General features: G+C 68.7%; 1 protein-coding gene across 1 annotated transcript; it reads left to right on the forward strand.

The window, feature by feature from the left end:
* Positions 1-474: 474 nt before the first annotated feature.
* LOC141478006 (voltage-dependent calcium channel gamma-8 subunit-like) lies at positions 475-12296 on the forward strand (the record flags this gene model as incomplete). The annotated part of the gene is made up of 6 exons (XM_074167149.1): positions 475-621; positions 1419-1601; positions 3607-3713; positions 8433-8689; positions 10737-10820; positions 12156-12296. Coding segments are annotated over 6 exons (919 nt in total), but the record flags the coding sequence as incomplete, so codon positions are not given.
* Positions 12297-12912: the final 616 nt, after the last annotated feature.

The raw sequence follows: 12912 nt of genomic DNA on the forward strand, positions 1-12912 counted from the left end.
CCCCCCCTCAGCATCCTGTGTGTCCCCCCCCAGGGCTGTCACTGGTGGTGGGGCTGGTGCTCTATATCTGCCCCCCAGGACCCCCGTATCTGCCCCCAGGACCCCCCATATCTGCCCCCAGGGACCCCCCGTAACTGCCCCCAGGACCCCCATAACTGCCCCAGGACCCCCATAACTGCCCCAGGACCCCCGTAACTGCCCCAGGACCCCTCAGGACCTCCCAAATCTGCCCCCAGCCCCCCCACCTCAGCGTCCCGTGTGTCCCCCCCCCCAGGGCTGTCGCTGGTGGTGGGGCTGGTGCTCTGTATCTGCCCCCAGGACCCCCGTATCTGCCCCCAGGACCCCCATATCTGCCCCAGGACCCCCCATATCTGCCCCAGGACCCCCATAACTGCCCCAGGACCCCTCAGGACCTCCCGAATCTGCCCCCCAGCCCCCCCCCCCCCCAGCGTCCCGTGTGTCCCCCCCCCCCAGGGCTGTCGCTGGTGGTGGGGGCTGGTGCTCTACATCTCCAGCATCAACGACGAGGTGATGAACCGCCCCAGCGGCTCCGAGCAGTATTTCCAGTATCGCTACGGCTGGTCCTTCGCCTTCGCCGCCTCCTCCTTCCTCCTCAAAGAGGTGCCGGGCCTTGCACGCCCCTCGCACGCCCCTCGCACGCCCCTTGCACACTCCTCGCACCCTTTGCATGCTCCTGTCCCTATGGTGACAGTATCCTTGTGTCCCCCCCCAGGGCGTGGGTGTGATGTCGGGGCATCTGCTCACCCTCGCACGCCCCTTGCACACCCTTATACATGCTTTCACGCCCTTGCACGCCCTTGCACGCCCCCGTGACCGTGTCCCCATCCCTCCCAGGGTGCAGGTGTGATGTCGGTGTACCTGTTCACCCTCACACACCCTGTCCCTGTCCCTCACCCATCTCATCCCCGTCCCTCTCCCACCCCCATCCCTGTCCCCCATGGGGCACGGGCGTGATGTTGGGGTGCCTGGATGCCCTTGCACGCCCTTGCACACTCACGTGACCATATCCCCATCCCTCCCAGGGCAACGGGCGTGATGTCGGTGTACCTGTTCACCCTCGCACACCCCATCCCCGTCCCTCTCCCACCCCGTCCCTGTCCCCCATGGGGCACGGGCGTGATGTTGGGGTGCCTGGACCGCCCTCGCACGCCCTTGCACACTCACGTGACGGTGTCCCCATCCCTCCCAGGGCACAGGTTTGATGTTGGTGTACCTGTTCACCCTCGCACATCCCATCCCCGTCCCTCGCCCACCCTGTCCCTGTCCCCCATGGGGGCACGGGCGTGACGTTGGGGTGCCTGGACGCCCCTCGCACGCCCTCGCACGCTCCCGTGACGGTGTCCCCCCGTCCCCCCCGCAGGGCGCGGGCGTGATGTCGGTTGTACCTGTTCACCAAGCGGTACGCGGAGGAGGAGCTGTACCGGGCGCCGTCGGGGCTGCTGCGGCCGCGGCTCAGCGCCTGCTCGGGGCTGTCGGGGCAATTCCTGCAGCCCCGGGGGTGGCCCCGTCCCCGCTCCCCCTCCGAGGCCTCCTCCGACGTCTCCATCCAGATGACGCAGAACTACCCCCCCCGCCATCAAGTACCCCCAGCACGGCCACCTCTCCACCCTCCCCCTGCTAGGGGGGGCGGGGGGGGGACGGAGGGGGGGGACGGGGACATGGGGACGGAGGGGGGGGACAGGGACATGGGGACACGGGGGACATGGGGACCTCTCCACCTCCCCCTGCTCGGGGGGGTAGGGGGGATGGAGGGGGGGGGATGGGGACATGGGGACGGAGGGGGGGGACGGGGACATGGGGACATGGGGAGGATGGGGACATGGGGATGGAGGGGGGGGACAGGGACATGGGGACACGGGGACATGGGGACGGAGGGGGGGGACAGGGACATGAGGACATGGGGACCTCTCCACCTCCTCCTGCTAGGGGGGGGCGGGGGGGACGGAGGGGGGGGACGGGGACATGGGGACACGGGGACATGGGGACCTCTCCACCTCCCCCCTGCTCGGGGGGGGTAGGGGGGATGGAGGGGGGGGGATGGGGACATGGGGACGGAGGGGGGGGGACGGGGACATGGGGACATGGGGAGGATGGGGACATGGGGACGGAGGGGGGGGGACAGGGACATGAGGACATGGGGACCTCTCCACCTCCTCCTGCTAGGGGGGGGCGGGGGGGGACGGAGGGGGGGGACGGGGACATGGGGACACGGGGACATGGGGACCTCTCCACCTCCCCCTGCTCGGGGGGGTAGGGGGGATGGAGGGGGGGGGACGGGGACACGGGGACCTCTTCACATGCTCCTGCTCGGGGGGGTGGGGGGGACGGGGACATGGGGACTTGGGGACATGGGGAGGATGGGGGACCTCTCCACCTCTCCCTGCTAGGGGCCGGGGGGGGGGAGTGGGGGTGTCGGGAGTCGGGGGACAGGGACATGGGGACATGGGGACCACCAGGATGTTGAGGACAACGGGGAGGATGCGGGACATGGTGAGGATGGGGGGACACAAGGGACATGGGGACAACCAGGATGTTGGGGACATGGGAAGGATGGGGGGACACGGGGGACATGAAGATGCTGGGGACATGGGGGACATGGGGAGGGTGGGGGGGACGTGGGGACCACCAGGATGTTGGGGACAACGGGGAGGATGTGGGACATGGTGAGGATGGGGGAACAGGGGGGACGTGGGGACCACCAGGATGTTGGGGACATGGGGAGGATGGAGGGACATCCAGAATGCTGGGGACAGAGAGAACATGGGGTGGATGGGGGAGCACGGGGGACATGAAGATGCTGGGGACTTGGGGGACATGGGGACCACCAGGATGTTGGGGACACGGAGAACTTGGGGAGGATGGGGGGACAGGGGGAGGATGGGGGGACATGGGGACCACCAGGATGTTGGGGACAACGGGGAGGATGCGGGACATGGGGAGGATGGGGGGACACGGGGAGGATGGGGGGACACAAGGGACATGGGGGACACGAGGGATATGGGGGACACGGGGGTCATCCAGGAGGATGGGGAGATGGAGGACATGGGGACAACACGGGGACATGAGGATGATGGGGACATGGGGGACGTGGGGACCACCAGGATGTTGGGGACAACGGGGAGGATGCAGGACATGGTGAGGATGGGGGGACACGGGGGTCATCCAGGAGGATGGGGAGATGGAGGACATGGGGACAACGCGGAGGATGAGGGGGACACGGGGGGACAGGGGGAGGATGGGGGACACGAGGGACATGGGGGACACGGGGGTCATCCAGGAGGATGGGGAGATGGAGAGGATGGAGGACACGGGGGACGAGGAGATGATGGGGACATCAGGGACATCATTGGGGACACCGGGGAGGGCAGGGGACATGGGGGACACGGAGGGACACTGGGGCCACCAGTGGCCATGGGGGCCGATGGGGACACTGGAGATGGGGCAGTTGGGATACTGGGGACGTTGACGCCGGGGCCACCAGGGATGGGGCCACTGGGGGTCACCGGGACCCTGCTGGGTACGAGGCCACCATTGGGGCCACCACCACGGGACCCGGGTGGCTCGGTGGCCATCTTGTCACCTCAGCCCCGGCCGCCATCTTCTCCTGCCACCGTGGCCACCAAAGACCACGAGGTGGCTCGGCGGCCATCTTGGACGGCCATGGTGGCCACCGTGGCTCGTCGGCCATCTTGGTTGGCTACCACGGCCAACGTTGGACAGGCAACGGCTCGGCGGCCATTTTGTCTGGTCCACCATGGCCACCGTGGCTCGTCGGCCATCTTGGTTGGCCACCATGGCCAACGTTGGACAGGCAACGGCTTGGCGGCCATTTTGTCTGGTCCACCATGGCCACCGTGGCTCGTCGGCCATCTTGGTTGGCCACCACGGCCAACGATGGACAGAGAGAACCTCGGCGGCCATCTTGTCAGGCCACCACGGCCAACGATGGACAGTCAACGGCTCGGTGGCCATTTCCTCCCGCCATCCACGGCTGACGCGGCTTGACGGCCATCTTGCCTGGCCACCACGGCCACCACCAGGCAGGACGTGGCTTGGCCGCCATCTTTGTTGCGTCCCCATTGACCCCTGGGTGCTGGGGGGCGGGGGATGACACACACAGAGATCCAGACCCCCCCCCAGACCCCCCCCCCAGGTTCTCCGCTGCTTTTGAGCCCCTTTGGCTTTAGCGATGCTTCACACCCCCCACACTCCCCCCCAAAATTGAGGGGGGGGTGTCTTCGCTTGACCTTTGAACTCTGACACCCCCCCCCCCCCCGTGGCTGGTCCACGGTGGGGTCGGCCCCTCCCGCGGCCGCCAGCTCCCGTTAGCACAAATTGGGGGAGGGGGGGGGGAGTCGGGGGGGGGCCTGGATGCCTGGGTCCTTGCTGGTGGGGGGGGTGTCCTAGAGCAAGGGGGTGGGGGGGGAGGGGCTGGATGCCTGGGTACTTACTGGGGGGGAGGGGGGGGAGGGGAGGGTATAGTTTTGGGGTGGGGGAGGGAAGGGGGAGCCCAGATGCCTGGGTTCCCCAGTCTGTGGGGAGGGGGGAGGACATCTCCCCCCCACACAATTTCTGTGGCAATAAACGGCTTCAATATGTAGCTTCCCCCCCCCCCCAAAAAAAAAATAGAGGGGGGGGGTCGGGTTAAACAGCCCCAAAGTGGGGGCAGTGGGGGGGGGTAGGGGGGTGCCGGTGAAGGGCACCCGGGGGGGGGGGGGCAGCAGGGCTGGGGGGGGGGACATTGAGCCTCCCCCCTCCTGGGCTTTGGGGGGGCCCCCCGGTTTGTGTCCCCCCCCCCCCCACTGTACGATATGTAAATAGGGATCGATGCGACCTCAATAAAGGATTTCAAACTATTAGTGTCGGGGGGGGCAATTAATTAAGGGCTGGGGGGGGGCACGGAGGGGCTGGGGGCAATGGGGGGGCTGACGGGGCAATTAAGGCACGGGTGGGCAATTAAGGGCTGGGGGGCAACGGAGGGGTGAGGGGGGCAGAGGGGGAGGGGCGGGGGGGGGGGTGTCTGGACGAAGCCGGCCCCCCCTCCTCGGCTCTAGGGGGCGTGGCCACGCGGTTGCTAGGATACGGGCCAGCATCCCCGTCGCCATGGCAACCTATCGGCGGGAGGGAGCAGCCAGCGGACCCCCAATTCCTCTGGACCCCGCCCCTCCTTCGCCCCGCCCCCTGATGACGTCACCCCCCGAAGCTTCCAGGCTCCGCCCCGCGACGCTTTCTCCCCCCCCCCCCCCCCCTCCTTCCCCTTCCCCCCCTCCCTCCCCGGTTCGGGGGGGCCCCGCCCCCCCCCCCCCCGTTTTCCCCCCCCCCCCAGCCCCCCCCGCCCGCGCCCGCCGCAGCCGCACCCGGACCGACACCGGCACCGGCACCCCCGGGACCCCCCCCCCCCGCACCCCCCCGGGACCCCCCCGGCACCGGCACCCCCGGGACGGCACCGGCACCAGCACCCCGGGACACCCCCCCCCGGGACCCCCCAGGCATCGGGACCCCCCCACAACGCACCGGGACCTCCCCCCCCGAACCGGCACCGAGACGCTCACCCCCCCGCACCGGGGCCCCCCCGCCGGCAGAAGCCCCCGCACCCCAAAACCGGGCTCAAACACACACCCCCCACCCCCCCGCGGAACCGGCGTGTAAGAAGGTAACGGGGGGGGGGGGGCAGGGCTTGGGGGGGGGCCGAGGGGGCTTTTTGGGGACCTCTGGGGGGTTTTCGGGGGGGGCTGGGGGGTGTTGGGGGGCAGACGGGGCTCCCGGCGGCTTTTGGGGGGTCCTGGAGGTTGGGGGGTTCGGGGGGGTCCGGGAGGTTGTTGGGGGGCAGACAGGGGTCCTGGGGGGTTCTGGGGGCCTTTGGGGGGGGGTCCTGGGGGATGTTGGGGTCGGGGGGAGGGTAAAAGGTTTTGGGGGGGCTCTGGAAGGTGTTGGGGAGCAGAGAGGGGCCCTGGGGGGCTCTGGGGGCCTTTGGGGGGGGGTCCTGGGGGATGTTGGGGTCGGGGGGAGGGTAAAAGGTTTTGGGGGGGCTCCGGAAGGTGTTGGGGAGCAGAGAGGGGCCCTGGGGGGGGGGTTCTGGAGGATTTTGGGGGGGATCCTGGGGCATGTTGGGGTTCGGGGGGGGCTCTTGGGGAGCTTTGGGGGCTTTTGGGGGGCTCCGGGGGGGGGTGGGTGTTGAGGGGCAGATGGGGGCGCGGAGGTGTTTAGGGGGCAGTGGGGGGTCCGGGGGGGCGGGGGCTCGGGGGGGCTCTGAGGGGATCCTGGTGGTTTTGGGGGGCCCTGACGTGTTGCGGAGCCTTGGGGGGGGGGGGGGGCGCATAGAGGCGGTTTAGGGGCTTTTGGGGGGGGGGGGGCGTCTGGATGGTCTTGGGGGACAGTGAAGAGTGTTGGGGTGTCGCTGGAGGCTTTGGGGGTGCCCCTGGGGGGTGGTGGGGGTCCCGGGGGGGGGGCACTGAGGGTTTTTGAGGGCCTCGGGTTGGGGGGGGGAGGGCTGGGAGCTTTGGGGGGGGGCCTGAGGAGGGGGGAGGACTGGGAGCTTTCAGGGGGGTCTCGGGGGACAGAGAAGGGGGTTGGGGGGGTCCCTGGGGGCTGTTGGGGGTCGGGGGGGAGGGGGGTGCAGTGAAGCTTTGGGGGGGGGCTGAGAGGAGTGATGGCGGGTTTGGGGGGGGCCCTTGGGGTTGGGGGGACGGGGGGGGGAAGTTGGGGGTGCTGGGGGGGGCAGCAGAATGGTTTGCGGGGGGTGTTTGAGGGGGGCAATTCCCCCCCTCCTCATTTGGGGGGGGAGGGGTGTCCTGGTTGGGGGGAGGGACAGGGTAAACCCCCCCTCCCCCCCCCCCCCAAGCATGGGGGGGGGCTGGGGGGAGGACCCAGGCATCCGGGTGCACCACGTGCACACGCGTGTGCACAGCGCCGGCCACCCACACGCGTGTGCTTGCTCCCCCCATCTGTTTTGAGGCTCACACACGCGTGTGCGCGCTCCCCCCCATCTGTGTTGAGGCTCACACACGCGTGTGCGCGCTCCCCCCATCCGTGTGCGGGCTCACACACATGTTGGCACACTGACACACGCGTGTGCATGGCTGTGCTCGTGCTCCTTGCATGCACACGACTGCTCTCCCCCCCCACCCTCTCGCACACGTGTGTCGGGCTTTGCCCGCCTGTCTGCACGCTCAGCCTTGCACACGCGTGTGCACAGTGGGGGGGGGGGGGTGGGGGGGTCCGTCCGGCCGTGGTGGGTGTCTCGGTGACTCACCCGCGTGTGACGCGTGTGCCCGTGAGTCAGCACGCGTGACGGTGGCGGGGACACACACACACACACACAAAGCGCACACGCGTGTGCAAGCCACATGCACGAGGGCCATCCGTTTGGGGGGGGTGGGACGGAAGGGGGGGGGGGTAGATGCGCGTTGCCCGCACGTCCTTGTGCGAGGAGACACACACACACCCCCCCCCGTGCAAGACCCTCGTGCAAGACCCTTGTGTGAGCCCCCCCCGACCCCGGTGTGTCCCCCCCCCCTGCAGCTCGTGGGCCGTCACGGAGGAGCCGCCGGCGACCCCCCCCCCTCCATGGACACGGTCCCGGGTCTCGCTCGCCCCCCCCCGGGGCCCTGAGACGTGGCCGGGGGGGGCAACCCCGGACGCCTGGGTCCCCTTTTCAGCCCCCCCCCAGACACCTGGGTCCCTTCTCCTCCCCCCGGGCAGGTTGGGGGGTGTAAAAGGGCAGAGTGGGGGGGCCCGGACGCCTGGGCCCCCAAACAGCCAGGGGGGTGTAGGGGGTTGAATTTGGGGTGTCCCCCCCCCCCCCTCCAAGCGCCTGGGTCCTCCCACCCCGGGGTGGGGGTGCAGGTGAGGGGGGGGTGAGGATCCCCCCCTGCCCAGCAGTCGGGGGGGGCGTAGGGGTCAAATTTGGGGTCGTGTCCCCCCCCCCTCCCATTCACCCCCCTCCCCACCTGAACCCCTAGGGCGGCCCCCCCACCGCATCGCCCCCCCCCTCACCCCCTTTCACCCCATCACCCCCTCCCCACCCTATCATCCCCCCCTCGCCCCATAACGCCCCTTCACCCCATCACTCCCCTCCCCTCCCCTTTCGCCCCCTCCCCACCTGAACGTCTGGGTCCCCCCCTCGCCCCCTCCCCACCCCATCACCCCCCCTCCCCTCCCCTTTCGCCCCCTCCCCACCTGAACGCCTGAGTCCCCCCCCACCCCCCACTGCCCCCTCTCCACCCCATCGCCCCCTCCCCTCCCCACCCGAACACCTGGGTCCTTCCCCCCCCCTGCCCCGTGCTGGGTGCTGGGGGGTGGTGGGGGGGGTGGGGATCATCCCCGGACACCTGGGTCCCCCCCGGGGTGGGTTGGGGGGGGGCACGTGTGGTTTTTTCCCCTGCCCCCCCCCCCCTTCTCCGCCGGTTCAGGCTGGAGTCGCTCAAGCGCTGGAATGGGGAGGGGGTGGCGTGGTGCGAGAAGGGGGTGCAGGTGCTGCTCACGGCCGTGGGGGCCTTCGCCGCCTTCGGCCTCATGACCATCGCCATCGGCACCGACTACTGGCTCTACGCCCGCGCCTTCATCTGCAACACCAGCAACCTCTCGGGGGAGGACGCGGCCCACCGCGACCGCCGCGACCCGGGGGGGCTCACCCACTCCGGGCTCTGGAGGATCTGCTGCTTGGAAGGTGGGTCTGGGGGCACGGGGGGTGGGGGGATGTTGGGGGCACTGTCGGGGGAAGTTCACGGCATCGTGGCATCCTGGGGGACATTCGTGGCATCACTGGGGATGCTTGTGGCGCTGTCAGGGGAAGGTCACGGCGTGGTGGCATCATTGGGGACATTCATGGCATCACTGGGGACACTCATGGCATCACTGGGGACGTCCATGGCACCGTCAGGAGAAGTTCACAGCATGGTGGCATCATTGGGGACATTCGTGGCATCACTGGGGACACTCATGGCACTGTCAGGGGAAGTTCACAGCGTGGTGGCATCATTGGGGACATTCGTGGCATCACTGGGGACACTGGTGGCACTGTCAGGGGAAGCTCACGGCATGGTGGCATCATTGGGGACATTCGTGGCATCACTGGGGACACTCATGGCACTGTCAGGGGAAGCTCACGGCATGGTGGCATCATTGGGGACATTCATGGCATCATTGGGGACATCCATGGCACTGTCAGGGGAAGTTCACAGCATGGTGGCATCATTGGGGACGTTCGTGGCATCACTGGGGACGTCCATGGCACTGTCAGGGGAAGTTCACAGCATGGTGGCATCATTGGGGACATGCATGGCATCACTGGGGACACTGGTGGCACTGTCAGGGGAAGTTCACAGCATGGTGGCATCATTGGGGACATTGGTGGCACCGTCAGGGGGAAGCTCGCAGCATGGCAGTGTCATTGGGGACGTTGGTGGCACTGTCAGGGGAAGTTCACGGCATCGCGGCGTCATTGGGGACATTCATGGCCTCCTTGGGGACGTTGGTGGCACTGCTGGGGGGAAGCTCACAGCGTGGTGGTGTCATTGGGGACATTCATGGCACCACGTGGTGACACTCGTGGCACTGCTGGGGGAAGGCCACAGCGTCGCAGTGTCATGGCACCGTCAGGGGGGAGATCGCAGCCTGGTGGCACCATCGGGGACACTCACGGCACTGTCGGGGGAAGGTCACGGCGTGGTGGCATCACTGGGGACGTTGGTGGCACTGTCGGGGGGAAGCTCGCAGCGTGGTGGCACCGTTGGGGACATTCATGGCACTGTCGGGGGAAGGTCACGGCATGGTGGCACCACTGGGGACATCCGTGGCACCGTTGGGGGCACCGGTGGCACTGTCAGGGGAAGCTCGCAGCGTGGTGGCACCGTTGGATGTGTCCCACGGTGTCCCCCTCCCCACGGTGTCCCTGTCCCCCCACGGTGTCCCCGTGTCCCCAGAGTGTCCCCCTCCCCATGGTGTCCCCCTCCCCACGGTGTCCTCGTCCCCGTGGTGTCCCCCTCCCCATGATGCCCCTGTGTCCCCACATTGTCCCCATGGTGTCCCCATGGTGTCCCCCTCCCCACATTGTCCCCATGGTGTCCCCCTCCCTGTGGTGTCCCCCTCCCCATGATGCCCCTGTGTCCCCACATTGTCCCCATGGTGTCCCCCTACCCACATTGTCCCCACATTGTCCCCATGGTGTCCCCCTCCCCGTGGTGTCCCCACAGTGTCCCCACATTGTCCCCACGGTGTCCCCGTGGTGTCCCCCTCCCCACATTGTCCCCACATTGTCCCCACATTGTCCCCGTGGTGTCCCCCTCCCCACATTGTCCCCACGGTGTCCCCACGGTGTCCCCGCAGTGTCCCCCTCCCCACATTGTCCCCACATTGTCCCCACATTGTCCCCGCGGTGTCCCCGTGGTGTCCCCCTCCCCACATTGTCCCCACATTGTCCCCGCGGTGTCCCCGTGGTGTCCCCCTCCCCACATTGTCCCCGCGGTGTCCCCACATTGTCCCCATGGTGTCCCCGTGGTGTCCCCCTCCCCACATTGTCCCCACATTGTCCCCACGGTGTCCCCATGGTGTCCCCCTCCCCACATTGTCCCCGCGGTGTCCCCACATTGTCCCCGCGGTGTCCCCTTCCCCACATTGTCCCCACGGTGTCCCCCTCCCCACATTGTCCCCGCGGTGTCCCCACATTGTCCCCGCGGTGTCCCCCTCCCCACATTGTCCCCGCGGTGTCCCCGCAGGCCTGAAGCGGGGGCTCTGCCTGAAGATCAACCACTTCCCCGAGGACATGGAGTACGACCACGACAGCGCCGAGTACCTGCTCCGTGAGTCGCCCCGGCAACCGCCCCCGTCGCCATGGCAACCGCCCCCCCATCGCCTGCCCCCCCCCCCCCCCCATTGCCATGGCAACCGCCCCTCATCCCCCCCCCGGCAACCTCCCCGCGTCTCCTGCCCTGCGTCACCCTGGCGACCGCCCCGCCGTCGCCATGGCGACCTCCCTGGCATCACCCCGGCGATGTCCCGGCGTTATCCCGGCATCGCCCCGGCAACCGCTGTGGTGTTGCCGCGGCAACCGCCCCGCCATCGTCACGGTGACGCCTTGACAACCGGCTTGGCGTCGCCTTGGCGACGGGGCTGTCATCATCCCCGGGGACGCCCCGGCGTTGCCGTGGTGACGACCCGGCAACCGCCCTCGCGTTGCCCTGGCAACCGCCTCAGCCGTGCCGCTGCCATGGCAACCGAGCCTCTAGCCACGCCCCCTAGCAACGGGGCTCCCATGGAACAGCCTCCCATAGCAACCAGGCTTCTTGGCAACAGGGAGCGTCTCCTAGCAACGGGGATGCCATGGCAACGGCATCCCCTAGCAACAGGGATGCGGGGGGGGGGGGGGGAGGGAGGGAGGGCAAGGCTCTGCCTTCTGATTGGCTGCTGTGCCAGGAAACCTGCCCAGCCGATTGGCTGACGGTTCGATGAGGATGTGCACGTGCCCGGTTCTGATTGGCTGCTGTTCCAGGCAGGGGGTTGTCCCGAGAGTTGATTGGTTGGTCCCTGCACCCCTATTGGCTGGCGGGGTCCACGGCCCTGGGGATCCTGTGCTCTGATTGGCTGATGCTTTTAAGGGTTCTCATTATCCACGGACTGGGGAGCTCCCATTGGCCGGGGCTGACAGATCACATGCTGTTCGTGCCCTCTGATTGGCTGCCAGCCCTTGGACTCCCATTGGCCGGGGCTGACAGATCCCACCCCCTTCCTGCGCCCTGATTGGCTGCCGGTCCTTGAACTCCCATTGGCCGGGGCTGACAGATCCCACCCCCTTCCTGCACCCTGATTGGCCGCCAGCCCAGGGACTCCCATTGGCCAGGGCTGACAGATCCCACCCCCTTCCTGCACCCTGATTGGCTGCCGGTCCTTGAACTCCCATTGGCCGGGGCTGACAGTTCCCACCCCCTTCCTGCACCCTGATTGGCCGCCAGCCCAGGGATTCCCATTGGCTGGGGCCGACAGATCCCATGCCCTTCCTGCACCCTGATTGGCCGCTGGCCCTTGAACTCCCATTGGCCGGGGCCGACAGATCGCATGCCGTTCGTGCCCTCTGATTGGCCGCCAGCCCCGGGGGGCTGCCATTGGCTGTCTCTAACGAGGGGGGCGTGGTCCCGCAGGGGTGGTCCGGGCCTCCAGCATCTTCCCGATCCTGAGCGCGGTCCTGCTGCTGCTGGGGGGGGTCTGCGTGGCCGCCAGCCGCCTGCGCCGGGCACGCACCAGCCTGGTCCTGGGGGCCGGCATCCTCTTCGTCGCCGCCGGTCAGTGGGGAGGGGGGGGGGCATGGGGGTCCCAAAATCCCAGGGGATCCCTGGGAGTGGGTGGGGGGATGCCCAGGGTCCCCAGGATCCCCAGGTCTCTTGGGGAGGGGTCCCTGATCCCACCCTTGGGGGGTGAGGGGGGGGGTCCCAAAATCCCGGGGGGGTCCTAAAATCTCAGGGGATCCCTGGGAACGGGTGGGGGGTCCCCAGGTCTCTTGGGGAAGGGTCCCTGATCCCACCCTTGGGGGGTAAGGGGGGGTCCCAAAATCCATGGGGATCCCTGGGAGGGGGTGGAGGGTCCCCAGGTCTTGGTGGGGTGTGTGTCCCTGATCCCACCCTTGGGGGGTTAAGGGGGTCCCAAAATCCCAGGGGATCCCTGGGAGCAGGGGGGGGTCCCCAGGATCCCCAGGTCTCTTGGGGAGGGGTCCCTTAACTCACCCTTGGGGGGTGAGGGGGGGTCCCAAAATCCATGGGGATCCCTGGGAGTGTGGGGGGGGTCCCCAGGTCTCTCGGGAACGGGTCCCTGATCCCACCTTTGGGGGGGTGAGGGGGGGTCCCCAAGTCTCTTGGGGAGGGGTCCCCAAGCCCAGCCGCGCTCCCTCATCCCCCGTCCCCT

Source organism: Numenius arquata, unplaced genomic scaffold, assembly GCF_964106895.1.
Source record: "Numenius arquata unplaced genomic scaffold, bNumArq3.hap1.1 HAP1_SCAFFOLD_1667, whole genome shotgun sequence".
In the NCBI taxonomy this organism is placed as follows: domain Eukaryota; kingdom Metazoa; phylum Chordata; class Aves; order Charadriiformes; family Scolopacidae; genus Numenius; species Numenius arquata.